Source organism: Pipistrellus hanaki (genome assembly GCF_964339955.1).
Source record: "Pipistrellus hanaki genome assembly, chromosome: 10".
In the NCBI taxonomy this organism is placed as follows: domain Eukaryota; kingdom Metazoa; phylum Chordata; class Mammalia; order Chiroptera; family Vespertilionidae; genus Pipistrellus; species Pipistrellus hanaki.
In genome coordinates, this window is record NC_140512.1 from 46,972,975 (window position 1) to 46,995,429 (window position 22,455).

Sequence of the window (22,455 nt, forward strand, 5' to 3'; positions counted from 1 at the left end):
GAAATAAGAAAACATCTTATTTATAGGTTATGTCTGCTCTCAGAAACTCAAAATTGTAACCTTCATCTATTGTAACCTTCACCTTTCAAAACAAACATTCTTTAGATCAGCGGCTTTCAGTCTTTTCACCTCATGACATTCAGAAGCTAATTACTAAAAATCTATGGCACACCAAAAAATACATTTTTTTGCTGGTCTGACAAAAATACAGGTATAATTCTGATCAATTCGTACCAGATGGCTATTGTGTTGCTGTTGTCATTTTTTTCATTTGACAATCTAAGGAAAAGAGGTCAGTATTTTGACTAATCATTTGTAGCATATTTTATTTCTTTATTTTTTAAAATTGATTTGGGGGAGGGAGAGAGTTAGAAACATCAATGATGAGAGAAAATCAATAATTGGCTGTCTCATGCATCCCCCCTACTGGGGATTGAGCCCGCAACCTAGGCATGTGTCCTTGATGAAAATTGAACCCGGGACCCTTCAGTCCATAGACTGACGCTCTATTCACTGAGCCAAACCAGTTAGGGCAAGTATAGCATATTTTAAAAGTTCTTGCGACACACTGGTTGAAAATTGCTGGTTTAGGCTATTTTGCTTTATCTCTTATTGTCACCACTATTCTGTTCTCTTAGGCTTGAGCATTTGGAGTGTCATCTTTATATTTTGCATTTTCATTCTCCCCTAAGATTAAAATCACAATCTATCACTTTTTCCTTTCGATATGCATTCCAGGTTTCTTCTTACTGCCACCACCATTTGGACCTGTATTTATATTTCATTTGAACTACTTACTTTACTACATTACTCTCCTAAGTGGACTTCCTGGCATTGATTTCTCTCTCTCCATTCCGTTCTTTATGCTACCACCATATTAATTTTTTACACCTTTATCATTATCTCTTTCTTTGTTCCAAAACTATCATTGGCTTCCCATTGATTGCAAGATGAAATGTAAACCCTTTAGCATTTTCATTCATTGTCAATCATTTCACTCAGTTTCAGTCCTTATTTACCATTTATTTTTCCTTTGCCCTCAGTGGAGTCATAATCTAATGTATGAATTATATGTAAATAAATAATCACAAAAATATATAATGATAGTTTATTGAAGAGGGTATTATACTTTACCTGGTTGGATCTAGCAATATTTAGCAGATATGAACAACATTTAAGCCTGGTTGTAAAAGATGAAAGAGTAGGAGTTCATTCAATACACTAGTTGGGGTTTTAGGAAGAAAGGGCATTTGTTAAGGAAATAGTATATGCAAAAGTATGAAAGTATCTTTACATAGAAAGTTAGTGAGACCCCTCCAGGATTTATATTTATTGGTAGCCACACAACACCTTGTTTGCAGATCTATGAGTATTTGTTGATAATTCTGTAGAAAATGTTGAAGGCTTTATAGGGTACATTGAACATGGTAGAAATACTTTTGCAAAGAACATACTCTTTGTTCTTGCCCTTAAACAAAAAGCTGTCTGTTTGCAAAGACCCTCTAAGCCTATTTAGAGACATTTGGGACCATTCATTTCCTCACATTTAAATTATATTGAGCAAACACATTAATCTAAGTTCTGTCTATTAATATCCAAATTGCACTGTGTTGCCAGAAGACTCTTCCCCTCATTTCCAACATTGTCTGTGGAAAAAAAAAAAAAAAACACGACATCTTGATAATGACAGATTTTAACAAAATTCTTGTTTGAGCCATTTTTATTTTTGTCCATCTAGTGTGTCTTTACACATCATATTTTTATTACTGTAATCATTGTACATTTTTTATTGTTTTTATATTATAAACATTTCATGATTCAATTTTTATAATTATTTTAGTAGCTGCATAATACTCATTAAATTTATACACCATAATTTACTGAGCCAATATGTCAAAAAGCCTAGAAGAGGGAAATAATTATTTCTAATTTTTTAGTATGGTGAATAATGCTGCACTAAACATCTTTGTGCATATCACTTTTTTCTTCTGAATTATTTCCTTAGGAAAAATTCCCAGAAGTGGAATTACAGGATCAAAGGGTATGAACATTTTTATGGCTCTTAATATGTGCCAGTAGAATTTTTATAAGAATTGATGCAGCCATTGGTTTTGAATGGCCTGAAATGGATTTCAGCATTTAATCAGGACTAATAATCTCTTCAATATAGGATTAGGTTGCTTCAAATTTTTATTTTATCGTGTTTACTAGCTAATTTCATATTTTTTCTGTTTTGTGAAGTAATTATAAGACAGTTATTTTAAATTAACCTTTCTGTTCATGCTTAGTGAAAAATTCAGTGTTGTTATTACTTTCTTACCACGTGCTTTGAATAAAATATACATTACTATTTATTTGTAGGACTTGATTAGAGACCAAGGGTTTCGTAGTGATGGAGGTAAGTGGTGATTTCAGTTTTTTAAAACTCAAGGAAAAATGCAACTGCTTTGCTGCTTGTCTCCTTTATATTTGCTTCTTTCATGAAACACAGACACAGAGAAAAATGTGTAGAGAAAACCCAAATTATTTTGTCTCCTTTAGTATTTATCATTTATCACTAATAAAATTTTAACTAACTTATAACATGAATAGAGAAAAAGTAGACATTAAAATGGTTCTTAAATGTACTACCTATAATTTTAAAAGGTTGTTAAGGAGAGATTCTTAGTTATTTTACCCACTTTATTGATTCCAAACCCTCTCCAAAGCTGGAGATGCAAATTTTCTTTTGGAAACCTCCACCAATATTTAAATATTAAGCTTAGAATCCATTAAAACTTGATTTTTCTAAATCGTTCTTGGGGAATCCCTTAGATTGTCTGTCACAACTTCTCAATTTGATAGATATTGTCACCTGTTTCCCTCAGTCTTCTAAAAGGGTTTGAAATGTACATTTTACATAATGGATCCCTAATAAAGAAGCCTAGTTGCCCTTTTTTGTCCGGTAAATAAAATAAGCACCTGAGAAATTAAATTGAGATTTCTTACAGAATTTTTATCTGACTTTTCACTCTAGCACCCAGTAAAAATCGGGGGCATAAGAAAACATTGCATAAGAAAATTCTTTTTAAATAAGAATTTACCCCCACATAATGTTTTCCAAGAGATGGTATTTGAAACTGTCTTCAAGTTTTCTTCTAGATGATTCCCCATATTTACTTTTTCAGCTGTCTTCTGTCTAATAAGGAAGGCCTGCAATACCTGCTTATCTTGTTTAGAGTTGGTCTCTTCACTGTGACCTGCTTTGTCTTCAAAATGTCTAAGCTCAGTCTCAAAGATATTTTATAGTGAACATTGTATAAACCATCTTTTGTTGTGTTTCTGTGTACCTGTGAAGCTACCAAAGTAATAACCCTGCATTAACTACTCTAGATTTCATATTTATTATAGTATATAGTTATAAAAGTGTTTTCTGTTTGTTATTCCATGAACCCTCCAATTAATGTTGCTGCCAGTTTGACTTTCATATGTCTTAGTAGCTGTGGCTTTTGAAAATTTTGCCCAATACATCCAGCATTTAAATGTTGCCATCACAAAGTTAACTTAGTCTTAAAAACTGCCTGCTTAGTACCTAAAATGAAATGGCATCTCTTGTCCTTTTTTATGAGTCATTTTTTAAAAAAATCATTGGGATTTTGAAAAGTGTTTTAAACTTCCAGAATTATTTTGTGAAGCAGGCTTCGACTCATTTATTCCCCATGACTTCTTTCATTTCTTCTGTGTGTCTGTCTTCCTGTGTTTGCCTGCCCCTCTCTTTCTCTTCTAACAGCCCCTTTGAACCAGCTGATGCGCTGTCTTCGGAAATACCAATCCCGGACTCCCAGTCCCCTCCTACATTCTGTCCCCAGTGAAATAGTGTTTGATTTTGAGCCTGGCCCAGTGTTCAGAGGTAGTTGGGCTCTTCTTTCTTGTTTTCACCCAAAGCAAACTAAATATAAACTACAGCTACTGTTTGTGCCTCACCTTCACAGTGTGTGTTTGTAAGTGTGAGAGTTTTCAGTACTAAATTTCTGCTTGGCCTGGCTGGAATGCTCTGAATGTGCTTGTCACACATACTCACTACCACAAGCTTTCTGTCATAAATTTTAAAAGCAAGAAAAGTCTTAGATTTCCATCATGGTTTTTGTTACATTACCTTTTGGTCTTGGTAACTTCTTAAACTCAGTGGGTGGTAATAAATAACATGGGAGGGGGTGTCCTACTTGAATTTCTTTTATTTTAATCCATTTAGGTGGTCACCTTGATGACAGTGAATACTTGTTACCAATTTTTTTGGTTTCTAAAAAAGTAAAAAATGGAAATCCCTGTTATGAGATTTTACTAGACTTTTGCCTTTATTTTTTCTGTATTATCAGCAGTGTCATTTTTTAAATGTAGGACATGTATATCAGAGGTAGAGAGCTTTGAAAAGATTTTTAATATATTTGGGATATTTTAGCATACTTCAGAAAATTTGAGGATTGGTACTTTCAGTTATGCCTTAATCTGAGAAAAAAGCAGTATAATTTTAATGTCCCATTTTATTTTGCCATAACTTTAATTAGTAGTCAAACTGATTTTTTTTTTTAAAAAAAGTCAAAATTGAGACAGGAGTTTGCTATAAATAGTTTTAAAGAATTTAATGGCTTTTGTAATGTCTGCCAGTTATTCTGAACATAGTGGTGGTGGTTCAGATTTTTGTTCTTAGCCCATCTGTTTCTCAGAAAATCCATAGAATGGGCTAGAAGTCATATAGGACCAAGTGGCATAATTTAAAAATATCAGTACAGTACTAAATAGATCAAAACTGGGAGGCCTGGGCAAACAATTAAGGCTTTATGATGTTGAAATTTAACAATTGAAGGTAGAAAATGGATTGTGTTCTAGTTAATAAACATTCCATTTTCTTTTAGAAATTTACAAATGAGATTATGGAAATTCCACATGGTAGCATTTGATATAATAATAAAATTTCTACACAGATTGAAATGTTGCCATTGGTATCCCTATTTGAAAGATGGTGACTACCCCTTTCCAAAGAATAGTAATATTTTTTTTAAAAAAATTCTTGAAGTCTTTTTGTTCTGTATATGCAAATATTTTTTGATATCTCAGTGCTACTTAACTGTACTCAGGCCCCATTAGGAATCATTGTCCTGAACTACTCTGAACAAGGTACTGTACATGAATTTAGAATTATTGTCACTGGGACAGCATTTGGAAAAGTACCCATCAGAAAGTATGCAACCCTGCCAACTGAGTCCACTTTCAAAGAAAACACCCAGTGGACTCAGTTGACTGATAGAATATTGCCATTTGTAGTAACTTGGCTGAGAGGCCATATCACTTACTTTGCTCTCACTTATAAAGACAGTCAGGAATTATTCAGAGAGACTTGAGAAACCTGCTGGCTTTGTTGTATTCAGGCAACAAATCATATTTGTTTATTAGACTAAGCCTTCAGGAACTGATGAAACTGTCCAGTGTCTCTCACTCTTAAGAAGTCTAGTATGTGGTATAGGATTTTTTTTTAATATAGTGGCTAATATGAAGAAGCCAAATATTTTCAACATTATGGCGATTATTAGAATATGTTTCCATTTGGGGATTTCCATATTTTTTATATTGATTAATATTTGTTTGCTGAAGCAACAAAATAAAGTTGTTGTTTTTTTATACAGGCTGTTAAATTTTTGAATTTTTGCTTTTTGAATTTTTGAAGTCAAAGAAACAGAACATTGGGAATATTGTTTAGTATTTATCTCTTATTTTAGAGATAGTCTTTTTCTTAGAAAATGCACCAATAAGCAAAGTGTGTATCTGTAATCAGATGTTTCAAGGGTCATTAAATTGGCCAGAAAACTAAAAGAAATTATAGTACTAATTACCAAATGAGGCTCCTTTTTGGCCTATCCTTTCTAAAAGTTCTATACTTGAACATGCTCTGTATTTTTTAAATAAGTCTAAATCTCCCCACACCCTCTACCCCCAATAAATAAATTAACAAACTTGATCTTCCTTTAATGGATACATTTTTCCTTTCACTAACTTAGGGTCAACTACAGGTTTATCTGCCACCCCCCCTGCCTCATTACCTGGCTCACTCACTAATGTGAAAGCTTTACAGAAATCTCCAGGACCTCAGCGGGAAAGAAAATCATCTTCATCCTCAGAAGACAGGAATCGAATGGTAAAAGTATATGATATCTTCATTCTTCTATGTTCTTTATAGAAGTTAGAGCCAACTCTAATGTCACCTTTACATATAATGATATGTCCATATGTGACACAGAATTCCCATAATCAAATAAAATTAAGAGCTGATAAATGTTTGTGTAAAGCATATTTGCACAACACAGATTTATACTCTCAACTCTAATGCAATTAAAGGTAGTTTCAAAAGAGTAAGAATATAGTTGACCTTTGAAGAACAAGAATTTGAATTGCATGGATCTACTCACATGCTGGTGTGTGTGGTTTTGTTGTTGTTTTTTTAGTAAATAAACAGTTGGCCGTCCATATCCCCAATTTTCGCATGATTGAAACCAGTATTGGTTCTGGAACAAATCCCCAACAGATACCAAGAGACCATAATAGTGAAGTTTTGGGAGAAATCAAAAGTTATACACCAATTTTCTTTTTTTTTCTTTTTTTAATATGGAATGCTTCATGAATTGCATGTCATCCATGTGCAACCTAATCTTCTCTGTATGATTCCAATTTTTTAGTATATGTACTGCTGAAAGGAGCACTATACACCGATTTTCCACTGCTCTGGGAGTCAGTACCCTTAAGCTCCCCATTTTTGAGGGTCAACTGTAGTGTTCTCTTTTTAAAATAAGGAAAAAGGGGTAAGCCTAGTATTTTAGGAAGCATTAGTAGGCATATATGTTCTAAAGGAGCGGTCGCCAACCTTTTGGACCTCACGGACCACCAGTGGTGACTATTAAAGGGCTTACCTGAAATTCAAATACTTACCAAATGTTATTCTTTCCTATTTGAAAAAATAACTTTCTGCTGCACTATATTAAAAACTAACAATTTAATTTTAGCAATAGTGTAGTAATAGTATATGTTGGATAGGTGGGTTCTCTACCATACCAAAGTGATTGTATATGTTGACAGTTTTTTAAGAGACTGGATCAGATAAGCTATATGAGGAAATTTAGCACTGACTAGAAGAAAGTAAGTAGGTAAATTATCAACAGTAACCATAGTATGTTAATTTAAAATTTTGACCTTTGGAACCAAAACTAATTACAGATACTTATATTGCCTGTTAGTAGCCCTGAAAACTGACCTAGTTCTTCAATTTTAGTTCTGTATTACAAGAATCATATTTCTATTATTCTTCCAGAGAGTGAGTGTGTGTGTGTGTGTGTGTGTGTGTGTGTGTGTGTTTATGTCCCTTTCACACGCAGACACAGGAGAGAATGTACTTAGTGTAAAACAAGGTTTTCTCTTTTTTTGTTTGCTTTGGATTGACTTTTGCACTACTTTTATCAAGAAAACACTTGGTAGACGGGATTCAAGTGACGATTGGGAGATTCCTGATGGGCAGATCACAGTGGGACAAAGAATTGGTTCCGGGTCATTTGGGACAGTCTACAAGGGGAAGTGGCATGGTATGTATATAGTACGATGACCTTGTCACAAGTTATAATAATAGAAAATATTAACAACTTTTATTTTTTAAAAATCAAAGGAAGTATTCACTTTTTGCATCATTAAACTTTTTTTTATCATATTCAAAAGTTACTAAAGATTTCTAACAAAACTTATGGAAAATTAAAAACTGGATTCATAGCAATCAGGTCTTCTATCATTATATTACCTTCAGTTTTTAAAATGTATTTTTATTGATTTCAGAGAGGGAAAGAAGAGGAAGAGAAAGAAATATCAATGATGAGAGAGAATCATGGATCAGCTGCCTCCTGCACAACCCCCCCCACAGATCGAGGCCACAACCCGGGCATGTGCCCTGACCAGGAATTGAACCATGACCTCCTGAGCCACACCAACTAGGCTTAATTACAGTTTTTAAAAATGATGATTCTTACTGGGCTAGCTTGGCTCAGTGGTTGATGTCATGATTTGATTCCCAGTCTGGGCATATGCCCAGGTTGTAGGCTCAATCCCCAGTGTGGGTCATGCAGGAGGCAGCTGAACCATGATTCATTCTCATCATTGATATTTCTCTCCCTCTCCCTTCCTCAGTGAAATCAATAAAAATATATTTTTAAAAAGATGATTCTCCAGGGGAGCTAATCTCCAATATGTTTTTTTTCTTTGATAATTTTTCTGCTTATACTTTTATATATGTTATAAACTACAAGTATATTAAAAGTGGATGTACAAAAGGAAGAAATGGGGTGAAAACATAAAAAAAATGTTCAACCTCACTAGTTACCAGAATTGCAAAATCAAAAAATAGGAATCATTATTTGCCTCTCAAATGGTCAAAGAATTTTTTTAAATTGGTCATAGTTAGAGTTGTGAATATAATGCTGCTAATGGGGAAAAAAGAATTGCTACAAATTTTCTAATGAGAAATTTGGCAATATGTATATCAAACCAATAATTCCATTTATAGAACTTTATAATGAGGAAGTAATTGGACAGGAACAAACAGATGTGTGTATAAGTACATTAATTAGAGATTTAACATTAATGAAAAATGGAAATAAATGTAAGTGCCCATTAATAGAGTATTATATAAATACATTGATAGCCTCCATGTATGATTATATAGAAATTAAAGTAGTATGGTAGATTTCTATTTATTGCTATGGAAAGGTGTCTGTGTTACATTAAATTTTACAGAGCAGCATGTAAAATATCCCATATTATAGTGCTACATAGAGGTATATATAACAATTTTTAAAAGGATCATCAATATTTGAGTACATGTCTTTTTAGGTTATGTTTTCACATGAATTCATAAATATCTGTACTGATATATATATAAAAGCCTAGTAGGATATACATCAACATATTAACAATGTTCATTTATGTATGATATGATTATGGAAAATATTTTTTCTTTGTTTCTTCAAAATGTTTAATTTTTTTACTATGAGCACTGTATTAATTTGATAATCAGGAAAAATAAGTTGATTATACTGAAGTATAATATACATAAAAGTGCATATAAGTGTTCAAGAAGCTGAAATATCACAAAGTGAATACATCTGTAGTCAATAAACAGAACATTACCAGCATTGTAGATGTCCTCCTAATGTCCTCCTCCCCCAAGGGCAACCACCATCCTGGTTTTAGCAGAAATCTAACAGCATGTATTCTTTTGTGACTCATCCCTTTCACTCAACATTGTTTATAAGATTCATCTGCATTGTTGTGTGTAGTTGTAGATCATTCATGATTTATAAAACGATTCCTTTTTCTATGTACTATGTAATAAGAATTTTAATAGTTTCCAGTTTGGGCCTAATGCAAATGCTGCTGCTGTGAACATTTTTAGTTCATTCATGTCATTTGTTGAGCATATGTGTCCATTTTTGCTGGCCATATACCTAGAAAAGAATTATGGAACCACTGTAAATGCATATATTCAGTTTTAGTAGATACTGCCAGCAGTGTTTCAAGTGGCAATGTGTGTGAGTTCTACCTGTTTCGCATAAAGTTTTTTTTTTTTTAAATAATTTACCTAAGCAAAGCAACAAGTGATCTATAGATTTGAAAAAACAATGAAACAATGTTAGGTACTCTAATAAGGCAATTTTGTAGTTTTCTATTTCAGCCTAGCTCCATTTGGCCTGTGATTTTTAGTTTTAACATTTAGTCAGTACATGTGTCTAATTTAATATTGTTAAATAACCTGGAAAATACCATAGGTACTTAGCTGGTTAAACTAAATTTCCAGATGAAAAACAAGGTTGGCTATCTTTTTTGGATTGGTATTTTGAATTATCAGTATAAGAGTATCATTATTGGTTTAGTGTTATCCTTAGAAAATTAATGCAATTAAAGAAGGTATTATATAATTTATTTCATAAGTTACCATAAAGCAGTTTAATAATGGTGTGGATTTAAGGCTGTGGTAATTCATGAAAATATACAAGTTTTTAATATTTTTAAATCTTAAAAGATAGAATGACATTTGGATTGACAATTACCTTTTAGGTGATGTGGCAGTGAAAATGTTGAATGTGACAGCACCTACACCTCAGCAGTTACAGGCCTTCAAAAATGAAGTAGGAGTACTCAGGTAAGTTAGTGTAGACTATTGTTTTCCAGAGACAGTATCTTTAACTCCTATTTTTCAATGGCTGCCACTGTTTGCTCTATTTACTCAAAATGGATAAAAAGAGTTGCAGTAGATTTTAACTTTAACCATATTCTTTTAAGTGTTATGCAATATTATATTGTATAGGTGATAGGAGAATTAAGTTTAGAGTGGATTAATGTAAGTATTCTGATTATGAGAAATAATACTTCCACTTAAGTAAATAATACTCTCAAGATTCTTATCTTACCAGAACACATTTAGATATTACATCATGCCCTGGAAATTGAGGAACATTAACAAACTTCAGTATGTATAGATAAGGACATCTTAAGTGGGGGCGATTTTAGAACTGCAACCTAGGGAGGCAACGTAATCAACAGAACTGAGGAATTAAAGAATATGTCCATAGAAAGCTCTTATGTTCCATAGAGTACAGACTCTTCTTCCAGAGAGCAGAACAGGGAATCCAGTGGGGAAGTGATAGGAAAATGATTCTTTCTCAACTAAAAAAAAAAATCTAGAACTACTTAAAACAAAAGAACGGGAGAAATAGGCTTCAGCCTCAGTGATGAACTTTCCATAATTAAAGGTATTTAAGCAACATCTAGTTGCCTGTCTGGTATATTAAAAAAGATAATTCTGAAAAGAGTAGAATGTTAAAATAGACAATTTCCTAAGTCTCTTCTAAATTTTTCCTCCTTCTGCCTTTTTTAAAATATCTTTTTTTCTGACAAAAATCTTACAGTTAAGTAGACTTCTTTGGCCTCTTTTTAAGATTTGTTGAAGTTTATCGACATTTATTGTTTACTTTCACATTTCTTTTTATAGGAAAACTCGACATGTGAATATTCTACTCTTCATGGGCTATTCAACAAAGCCACAACTGGCTATTGTTACCCAGTGGTGTGAGGGCTCCAGCTTATATCACCATCTCCACATCATTGAGACCAAATTTGAGATGATCAAACTTATAGATATTGCTCGACAGACTGCACAGGGCATGGAGTAAGTTCCATTCTGTTAAATCTATTGTAAATTACTTTTGATGATCATTGAGGGTGTTTTAAAGTTTCAGCTGATAATCTTTTGGATTGCTTTTTAAAATTACTGTCTAACAACATATAGACACTTTTAACTAATGTCTTGCAAATATGATACTAAGAAATAAAATAATCTGTTTTACAGTCTTCAAAACATACAAAGTATTTGATAATAAATATGTGACTGCAAAGTTATGTTCTGCATGCAGTGATTTAGCTAAACAATAATGATTCAAAAAGTAAAAAGGCAAGTAAAAGACCAATAAAAATCATTAGCAGTTATAGAAGTATATAAAATAATTGTTATTCTTTCAAATTATTTTCTCCAAGTTCCCATATTTTCATTTGCATACAATAAAGTAAAAATGAAAATCAATATTCTGGTTCTTTCTGAAGATTTCAAGTTGAGTTGTTCATATCTACTGAATTATGCTCTATAATTTAAAAGATAAAAAGTAACTTTACAAAATTTACCACAGGCCAGAATTTGAATCTATTCAAATCTGAAAAGTTATATTAAAATTTTTTTAGTAAATCATAGCAAATATAGTAAACATTGTGAGAAAAGCAAAGCTTACTCCCCACTCCCACCTTCACGCCCCCTGCTCCAAGCACACGCCCTCCTCAGGGCCTTTGTACTTGTTATTTTCTCTTTGGTGTACTCATGCCACAAATATTCATGGAGCTTTCTCCCCATGTCTCTCTTCAAATGTCGCCTAATAATAAAAGCCTTCTCTGATTCCCTTACCTCAGTGATTTTCAACCAGTGAGCCGATTTTGAACCAGTGAGCTGCAAGAGATTTAAAACATTTAATACCAAAACATGCATTGACCTCTTTTCCTTTAGATTGTCAAGTAAAGAGAGTTCAGCCAACACAATAGCCATCCAATGTGAATAAATCAAAGTTATACCTTTATTTTTGTCAGATTGCAAAAATTGTATTTTTTTGGTGTGCCAAAGAATTTTAGTAATTAGTTTATGTGTCCCATAAGATGAAAACAATTGAAAACCATTGCCTTATATAACTAACTAATGTTCCTACCCCACCCTGTCACTCTATACCACTATCTTTTTTTTTTTTAACACCCAACTCCATATGACATATTATGTTTATTGTCTGACAATCCCATTGGAATAGAAGCTGTATAGGAGCAGGGGCTTTGTTTTGTTCATTGTTTTATCCCTTATGCCTAAAACAGGGCCTGGCCTATGATAGGTGCTCAATATATATCTGTGAAATAAAAAATTAAGAAGGATTTAACTGAGTAGTATTGTTCACCTTTTAGGAAAAAAAGAAGCCAAATCCTTCTCATACCAAAATTAAGAAATGTCAAGGAAAGAAAAAATAGTCCACAAAGTAATAAAAGGATATCAGAGGGGAAAGGGCTTTTGCTATAAACCGAGGCAGCAAAGAATAGTAATAAGAATTATTTTTAGAAACAGTGATGGGGCAGTCAAATGCCACTATTGATTAAGACAAGAAATGACAGTAGAGAAGAACGCTATCAAATTGGAATAGTTCTGTAGTCTGGGGAATAGTCAGTGAATGGGGCAATATTTTTTCATTGCTTTCAGTTTGGGATCTGTAAGTGTAAACTCTTGAAGTCTATTTATCTACTCTGAAATGCTTTGCTGGCATTTTAAGTAGCAATCAATATATAATGACTGTACCTGGCTATGAATGTAGAACATGGCTCTCTGTGTGGCATTTACCAGAGGGGAATGGAGGTGGGAAGGAAAAGGAGGATGGTAAGGGGGTCAAATACAAGATGATGGAAGAAGACTAGACATTGGATGGTGAGCACACAATAGAGCAGGGGTCTTCAAACTACGGCCCGCGGGCCACATGCGGCCCGCAGAGGAGTCTGATCCGGCCCGCCAGGTTTTTTGGGCAGTGAGAGCAGCCGAGGTGTTACAGTAGGAATTAGTAGTTCATATAGTCCGGCCCTCCAGCTCTCTGAGGGACCATGATCTGGCCCCCACTTTAAAAAGTTTGAGGACCCCTGCAATAGAGTATAAAGATGTCATCATATTATAAAATTGTACACCTGAAATTTATATAATATGATTACCCATTGTTACCTCAATAAATTTGATTTTTTTTAATTAATTAAAGAGAAAAATCTTATTTCCAAACTATCCAAAAGAATAAAATACCTAGGAATAAGTTTTACCAAGGAGATAAAAGATTGTACTCTAAAAAGTATAGAACATTGCTGAAAGAAATTAAAGAAAACAGAAATGAAGTTTGGGATAATAAAAAAATTTTGATAGATGGTGCACAACATTGCAAGTATACTTAATATCACTGAATTGTATACATAAAATTGTTAAAATGGGAAATTTTATTATATATATTATATACAAAAAATGTTTACACACTCTTTGTATTATAAAGGAGAGTTTATTAATATATATTTCATTTTCATAATGGGGCTATCAGCTGTTGAAGTGGATACATATTGAGGGGGGTACCCTGTAGTTTACAACAATTAAGTTAAAAACATACATAAAATAGCTATGTGGGTTTCAGATAAGATGACAGATTTATGCTATCTTGAAACTCCACTGAAACTATAATAAAGGATTCTTTTTTCAGCATAAACATATAAGGTTGAAGATAACAGAAAGGAAATAATAGCAACAACATTTTATAAGCTAAAAAACAAATGGAGAAATAATCATGGACTTAGTAGACCCAAAAAAGCTAAATCATTACTTGGCCATGGAGAAATGAAAACTAACCTGTTTTAACCACAGAATCCTCAAAAGTCTCAAGAATTGGCAGTGCCAGGTATTTCTCGAGTAGGGGGAGGACATAAATGAAAAGGCCTCTCTGGAAAACTTCTCAAAATCTCACCTGCTTCATGCACTGGGTGACTGTCCCATCCCTTCCCTAGTAGTAGACTGAAAGTTTATTCTCTAGAGAGAGAAAAACATATATCTCTGGACTGGGGACATGGACATGGGCACTTTATTAGAAATAGGGCTATTTGCTGAACAATGAATAGGGAGTTCCTCAGCACTCTCTTTTCATTTGGTTTCCAGAATGCTAGCAGCTGAACTTTACCCTTCACACAAAACATTGGAAGAGTCTTCTGTGAAGAATCTTACCAACTGAGAGGAAAGACCCAAAAGTGGTGACTTCAAGAAGTCCACCTAGATCACTCACTGTACAAAGAAGTTCAAAAACAGCCCATCTATATGCTAAAGCCTTCATGCAGCTTTTCAGACCTTCACTCAGTCTGAAATTATCTCTGGCTCACCACAGACATCAGAGGGAAAGTCTGTGATGCCCATGAGAAAGACCAAACCAATGGGGGCAAAAGGGGAAGGCAACTAGGAATAAACAAACAATGCAAGGAATGAGGTACCCCACCCCCCAGAAAACTGTCCATTTCCTCAGCTATAAAAGGAAGTTTTTCTATCCATGAAACAAGAACAGATGCTTTAAAAGAAACTTTCTGATAACAACAAAAAATGTTTAAATGTTGATATTTACAGTATACTAGAAATGGCATCCTTCACAATTATTTATACTTAACTTTTAAATATTTGGTTCCTCCTCCCCTGTCCTCCACCATCATTTCACAAAATACATAGACTATTTAAATAGCCATTATTAATATACTTTAGCAAAGCCTTCATTTCAAAAGTCTTCCCCCTGAATGTTTTCCAAGTGTTGTTGGTGATCTTTCAGACTACTTTACAAAATGTATTCTAAAGTGTCAGGGCATCCTATATAATAAAGATGTAATATGCAAATTGACCATCACTCCAACACATGATGGCCACCCCCATGTGGTCAAAGATGGCCGCCACAAGATGGCTAGCAGAGGAGGACAGTTGTGGGTGATCAAGCCAGCAGGGGAGGGCAGTTAGGGGTGACCGGGCTGGCACAGGAGGGCAGTTGGGAGCGACAAGGCCTACAAGGGAGGACAGTTGAGGGGGCTCAGGCCTGCAGAGGAGGGCAGTTGGGGGGGACCAGGCCAGCAGGGGAAGGCAGTTAGGAGGGGATCAGGATGGCAAGGGAGGGCAGGGAGGGACAGTTGGATCAGCAGGGGAGGGTAGTTGGGGGCGACCAGGATGGCAAGGGAGGGAAGTTAGGGGTGACTGAGCCAGCAGGGGATGATAGTTGGGGGTGACCAGGCTGGCAAGAGTGGGCAGTTGGGGGTGACCAGGCATACAGGGGAGGACAATTAGGGGCAATCAGGCTGGCAGGGAAGGGCAGTTAGGGTTGACCAAGCCAGCAGGGGAGGGCGATTAGGGGCAATCGGGCCGGCATGGGAGCAGTTAGGCGTCGATCAGGCTGGCAGGCAGAAGCGATTAGGTACAATCAGGCAGGTAGGTAGGCAAACAGTTGGGAGCTGGCAGTCCTGGATTGTGAGAGGAATATCTCAGATTAGAGAGGGTGCAGGTTGGGCTGAGGGACAACACCCCAGTGCACGAATTTTGTGCACCAGGCTGCTAGTCCTCATATATAATAAAAGGGCTAATATGCAAATGACCGACTTGCAGAACAACCAGTCACTATAATGCACACTGTCCACCAGGGGGCAGACGCTCAATATAAGAGCTGCCCCCTGGTTATCAGTGCACTCCCAGGGGGAGTGATGCTCAGCCAGAAACCAAGATCATGGCTGGTGAGCACAGCAACGGTGGCAGGAGCCTCTCCTGCTTCCACAGCAGTGCTAAAGACCCCACCCTGGGTGCACAAATGTCGTCCACCAGACCTCTAGTAAGTAGAATAAAGCATACTAACTCATTGTATAAAGAGTTGGGGTTGTAGTCAGTAGGAGAGTTAAATTATTGGGACTCTCAAATGTGTCACCTTAATTGGATTACAGAATATAAGCAGTGGGTGTGTGACTTTTTTCCTGTGTGGTTTTGCCTTATTTCCTCAATGAATGATGATTTCTGATACCAGGGTTTACCTGAAGAGGGCAGAGCCATTCTAATAGTAGATCATTATAGACTTATTTTTAGGAATCAAGGTTCATAAAGTTATGTTTATCAGCTTCTCACCTGATAGTTGTGGATTTAGCATATGGGCCAAGATTTTCAAGAATATTGTTACTAAAGAAATTTCAAGAATGTTCAAATTCATCATGTCATTTCTTTGCAGGACTTTTAATGTCAGTATAATATTTAAGGTATAATTTTTAATTTAGCTTTAATCAAAACTTTACTAAATGTTAAATGAAGAAGGCACAAAGAGAAAGCTGTGGTCTGATGTTAAACTCACAGAAGTGTTATGTTCTGAATATAAAACAATTAAAAATATTTTGGGAAGAGAAGCCAAGATTGCGGCCAAGGTAAACACCTGAAATTGCTGCCTCAAACAACCACTTCAAAACTACAACTAAAAGGCAAAGACATCATCCAGAACCACAGAAAGCATGGCTGAGTGGAACTTCCTCTCTGAAATCAATAAAAATATTTTTTAAAATAAATAAGTAAAATGTTGTACATGTACAAGAGGTGGTTGTAATTCTGTTTTCTTATAAAAGTTTTATAGTGTTTTGCTTTTAGGTTTTGTTTCTAGGAGTTTTATGGTTTCAAGTCTTACATTCAAATGGCAGATGAAGATGAGAATTTCACTCTAGTGTGTGTTAATCAGATCAAATCTAGAGTATTGTATTTACTTTGGGGGTATTATATTATACCCTAAAAAGAATGTTGAAAGGCTAGATCTTGGATAAGAGTTTGAAAGAAGCAGCATAGAGACAAATTTTACTAGATGATTTCCCAGCTTTAAGATTAAATGATTCTGTAGCTAGACATTATTTCTTCAAGGAAGGTGACGCCTAGGAGAAACCTATAAGATAATGATACTCATTTAGTTTGTAGCATTTTTTTTAAATTTCCTACTACTTTTGTAAAGCGATGTTTCTCATTACCATCTTAGAAAGGTAAGAAGGAGGTAATTTAATTACATAATGGATAGACTTGTGTATCAGCTGCAGCAAGTAAAGTTCATTTTTTCTTGTTTCCTCAATCAGTTATGTGTTATCTTTGTTATGACTGGTAGGGACTTAGGAAGTTGTGTTCTAGTGTCAGTTTGTGTAGTAATTACTCTGGAACATTATATTATGTGGGAATTGAGGTATGATATTCATCCCATTTTTTCAGCTGCGGAATTTGAGTCCCTTTCTAATCTTCCATTATTATATAGACCTGGATTTCTGTTCTTTTGCTGCTTTTGCTATAGAGATGTAACAGAAAGATTTATTAAATTAAATAAAAATTAAGAAAGCAGATTTTAGCCAAAACCGGTTTGGCTCAGTGGATAGGGCGTCGGCCTGCAGACTGAAAGGTCCCAAGTTCAATTCCGGTCAAGGGCATGTACCTTGGTTGCGGTCACATCCCCAGTAGGGGGTGTGCAAGAGGCAGCTGATTGATGATTCTCTCTCATTGATGTTTCTAACTCTCTATCCCTCTCTCTTCCTCTCTGTAAAAAATCAATAAAAAAATATATTTTTTTTAAAATTTTAAAAAAAGCAGATTTTAAACAAGTTGCAGCTATATGCAACTTTGACCTATAATAGATTTATGCTCAACTGTTTCTACTAGGGCTATATTACTAACTCAGCAATCATATTTATATCTTAATTACCAAGTATTTTCTTGATCATAAATTTTCTCTCCTCAGCCCTCTAGTTATATTTTTATCTACTGTATTCTTACTATATTTCTTTGTATCAGATTTGTTGAAAAGATTGGCACCATCCATCAAGAACACCTTTATCTTCCTTGTAACTTCATCATGCTGCCATGTTTTCCACCTATGAACCACACATCTGTTGTTTTTAATTTCAAAGGAGACAGAACTTCTTCAGACACTAACACCTTTCTGTGGCGAAACACCAGCCCTCTGAAGCACAGAACTCCACCATGCACACTGTCTCATTTATCTCCCTTCTCCTAATGGAGACCAAAAAAATGCTTTCAATCGAGACCTATTTTTCTTCACATTTTTTATTTGTTTTTTGTTAATCCTCACCCAAGGATATTTTTTCCATTATTTTTTGTTTTGTTTTTGTTAATCCTCACCCTCAAAAAATTGATTTTTTTTTTTTTTTTTTGTAGAGAGAGGGAAAGACCGAAACATCGAAGTGAGAGAAACAAATCAGTTGGTTGCCTCCTGTTAGTTCCCTAACCAGAGCCCAGGTCAGGGATGAGCCAACAACCAAGGTTTGTGCCCTTTACTGGAATCAAACCCTGGGACTCTTTGGTTCACAGGCCAATGTTCTATCCTCTGAGCCAAACTAGCTGGGGATTTCCATTGATCTTTAGAGAAAGTGGAAGGGAGTCGGAGAGACAGAGAGAAACATTCATGTGAGAGGCACATTAATTGGTTGCCTCCTGCACATGCCCCAACTGGGGCCAGAGCCTCAGTCAAGGTACATGCCCTTGACCAGAATCAAACCCTCGACCCTTCAATCCATAGGCCGACACTCTATTCACTGAGCCAAACTGGCTAAGATGCCATATGTTTTTTTCTTTCTGTGTCACTGCAGAACTTTGGGTTCAATTAAATTTTTGTGTTTGAAAACACACTGGGCCTAAAAAGTCATGATGAAAAGATAATTTTAGATTGTGGTAAAAGCTCTGAAAGAAATAGTGTGAAGTCAGAGTAATTGAAGGAGGAGCTCGAGTTTTGAAATGAAAATTTTGTCTGAAAAAAATATCAAAATCTTATTCTCTAAGAGGATGTGGAAGCTTAGATGAAAACATATAAATTATAAGCTTAATGATTTACAAACCTATTTTTAACAGTGATGTTATAATCTCATTTTAAAGCAAAACTTATTTCCTAATAGTCATTGTCAAATTTCAGAAGTCTCTTATATTTGTTTTCTCCAGCTTTAAATGAAGAAAAATAACCTTGACTAGGACATTATATGCATCTCAATATAGTTGATTTAGCTGATGTGTTTTAAATGCTTTATGCCAGGCACTGTACTCGGCACTGGGGATAAACAGAAATAAACTAGGCCCAGCCCTTTTCCCTCAATGAACTTAACTAAAGCTATTATAGAGGAAGTTTGCTACACACTGATTTTAAGAGAGTATTCTAAGGACATATTAATACTACCTTTAAAAATGGTTTTATCAATCAAATTTTTAAACAGAAAGTGAACATAGGTGGAAAAATATTGAATCAAGCTGTTCCAATAATTTCTATATAACTCAACAGAGAAAGATCCCTTACAGTGAGTTATTCATAGAAAAGCTTCACCCAAGAGTTAGATTGTATATTCAATCTTAAAGGAGAGGTATGAATAGGTGGGGGATAGAACAAAACTAATTTGAGGGATGGGTATAGGAGGGGATATTTAAAGGACCTGGGTAAATAAACTTTACTGGAGTGAAAGGTTTGTATTGGGAAATAATAAAAGGTAAAGCAAAATCTTTTAGTGGAAAACAAAATTTTGGCTGTACCATGTTAGTAATATGTTCCTCTAATCTTAAATTCATTTACAGTCTATTTTTTTATTTCATATGTAAAGGGGTTATCACATTGTACAGTTTAAGTTGTATCATGATTTAAACACTTCTTTATTTATACCCCTAAATATGTTCTATAAAATTTGAGGCCAGAGTACTTAGCCCTACTCAGGTTAAAATGATGTTTTGTTTTTCAGTTACTTACACGCCAAGTCAATCATCCACAGAGACCTCAAGAGTAATAGTATCCTTCCTGAAATTTGTCTGCGAAGTTTGAAAGCATCCTGACTTTTTCTTCTGCATTTTATCTTCACATTATGTAAAAAAGTTTCATGCTAAGTTCAATGTATTGTAAAGAGAATTAATAAATGGGTTTGCATGGAAGTGTAGTAGAACAAGGTACTACAGCCTGCTTTTGGTTTGTGAACGATTGAGCATTACAACAAAAATCTATGAAATCTTTATGAAAGTAGGGCTCTTTTTGATTGCTTGCTTATGTTCTATCAGCACTGTAAAGCAAGTAGTTTGTAGTTATCTACTAGTTCCTTTTAGCACTCTGACCTTGCTCAGCAGTAGGTAAGATGTAGCTGAAGGCTGTAAGTTATGGATAATGTGAGGTGAGAAAAACATATTTTTCCTCTTTCATGAACTCAGGTTAAGATCCTGTCTACCAACCACCTTCATTCCAGTGAAGAGCCTTTACCACTCCCCAGATATTTGGGCCTATATACTAAAACCTTGTGGGAAGTTTCAGGGTCTCATACACTTAGGAAAGCATCTCACCTTACTCTACCTCATTTCAAGCCCCCAAAACCTTAAAACCAGGTCATACAGGCAAATAGACCTAACTAATTTATAAAGTACTACACCTTTTTTCAAAGAATTTCATATTGCAGAATCATAAGAATTAGATCTCTTACCTAAATTTCATAATGCTTGTTCTGATTGGAAAATGAGATCTATTGTTTTCCTTTACTTACTACACCACAGATATTTTTCTTCATGAAGACCTCACAGTAAAAATAGGTGACTTTGGTCTAGCCACAGTGAAATCTCGATGGAGTGGGTCCCATCAGTTTGAACAGTTGTCTGGATCCATTCTGTGGATGGTAAGAATTGAGGCCTTTTTACATTAATTTTTGGGACCCTGAGAAGCTAATGAGTACTAGAAAGTCATTGAAGGTTTCAACTATAGTATTTTAATAGTTCCTAGTATTCACAAAAATCAACATTCATCTTATTTTTTATGTAAATAAATTTTTATCTTTAAAAATAATATTATGAAACTAGTTTCAGTATCTTTCAAACAAAAATATGTTTTTTAAACACTTTATATTTTATTTTAAATTGTCTCTAAAATATTTTGTGTTCCAAATGTTCCTTGTTCCCAGTTTTGTTTTGTTTTAAAGTATGCAATTTAAGCATGTGTGACCTACAGCCATTATTAAGGTTTGTGAAGAGAACTACTCCTTTAAAGAGAGGCTGTTTGGCCAAAACCAGTTTGGCTCTGAATAGAGCGTCAGCCTGTGGACTGAAAGGTCAAAGGTTCGATTCCGGTCAAGGGCATGTACCTTAGTTGCCGGCACATCCCCTGTGGAGGGTGTGCAGGAGGCAGCTGATGGATGTTTCTAACTATCTACCTCCCTTCCTTTCAGTAAAAAAATCAATAAATATATATATTTTTAAAATAAAGAGAGGCTCTTTGCCCTGGCCCATGTGGTTCAGTTGGGCGTCGTCCTGTGCACTGAAAGATTACCAATATGATTCCCATCAGGGCACATGCCCGAGTTGCAATTCAATTCCCAGTAGGGGGCATACATGAAGACTCTCACATCAGTGTTTCTCCCTTCCCCTTCTCCCTCTCTCTCAAAAAAGTTGATTTTAAAATATTTTTTTTTAAGAAGAGGAGAGGCTATTTCACAGTCTTATTTAAGCCTAAATTGGAGTTACTTTATTTAGACTAGGAAGAACCATATAATTATGGAGCACCTGGGAGAGGAGAGAGAGAAAAAAAAATGAGAGGTTTTTAACACTGCCAACTTTGTGCTGCCCTACATAGGTCTTTCTCTTTTTATTTTTTTTCTTACATGTTTTTATTGATTTTTAGTGAGAGGAAGGGAGAGATAGAAAAATCTATAACGGGAACATTATCAATTGGCTGCCTCCTGCATGCTCCCTACTAGGGTTTGAGCTGCAACCCGGTCACGTGCCCTGACCAGGAACCAAACCAGCAATCTCTTGGTTCCTGGGTCGATGCTCAACCACTGAGCTGTACCGGCTAGGTTCTTTTCTCTTTATTCCTATTTCTACTTTGTAGAAAAGAAGAAAGAGAACATATGAAAGAAAGGAACCCAGACTTCTGTGTAGTTATCTTTAGCAGGCTATGGAGACAGTCTAGGAATCATTCTCTAAGCAGTAATTCTCAAGAGGGTCCCCAAGACCCTTTTAGAAGTCCCCAAGGTCATTCTTGTGTGAGCCCAGATTATTCTTCATATTCCTCGGATGTTGACCAGAACAACATCACACCAGATTGAATGCAGAAGCAAAGTAGATGACTCGAGCTGGCTACTGCTAAACCAGATAGTCAAAAAGAACTGTAGGACTGTTCTCACTAAAATTTTTTGTTTTGGAAAATACAGTTACTTTTCATTAAAAATGTGTAATTTGTGTTAGCATCTACTTATTGCTGTTTTATTATTCAAATGAATTAATAAATATTTTAAGTTTCTCAGTTT

The 22,455-nt window shown here is 35.0% G+C and overlaps 1 protein-coding gene across 2 annotated transcripts in view; it reads left to right on the forward strand.

Annotated features, from left to right (window-relative positions):
* BRAF (B-Raf proto-oncogene, serine/threonine kinase) overlaps positions 1-22,455 on the forward strand; it is a 131,434-nt gene that overhangs the window by 79,775 nt on the left and 29,204 nt on the right. The window contains exons 9-16 of one of the 2 annotated variants that reach the window (XM_084896750.1): positions 2,362-2,398; positions 3,770-3,889; positions 6,033-6,169; positions 7,487-7,604; positions 10,123-10,207; positions 11,057-11,233; positions 19,918-19,964; positions 20,711-20,829. In XM_084896750.1, the coding sequence (XP_084752876.1) occupies positions 2,362-2,398; positions 3,770-3,889; positions 6,033-6,169; positions 7,487-7,604; positions 10,123-10,207; positions 11,057-11,233; positions 19,918-19,964; positions 20,711-20,829 (840 nt within the window). The remainder of the gene's footprint in view (positions 1-2,361; positions 2,399-3,769; positions 3,890-6,032; positions 6,170-7,486; positions 7,605-10,122; positions 10,208-11,056; positions 11,234-19,917; positions 19,965-20,710; positions 20,830-22,455) is intronic. The other variant, XM_084896749.1, reaches the window with a different exon arrangement.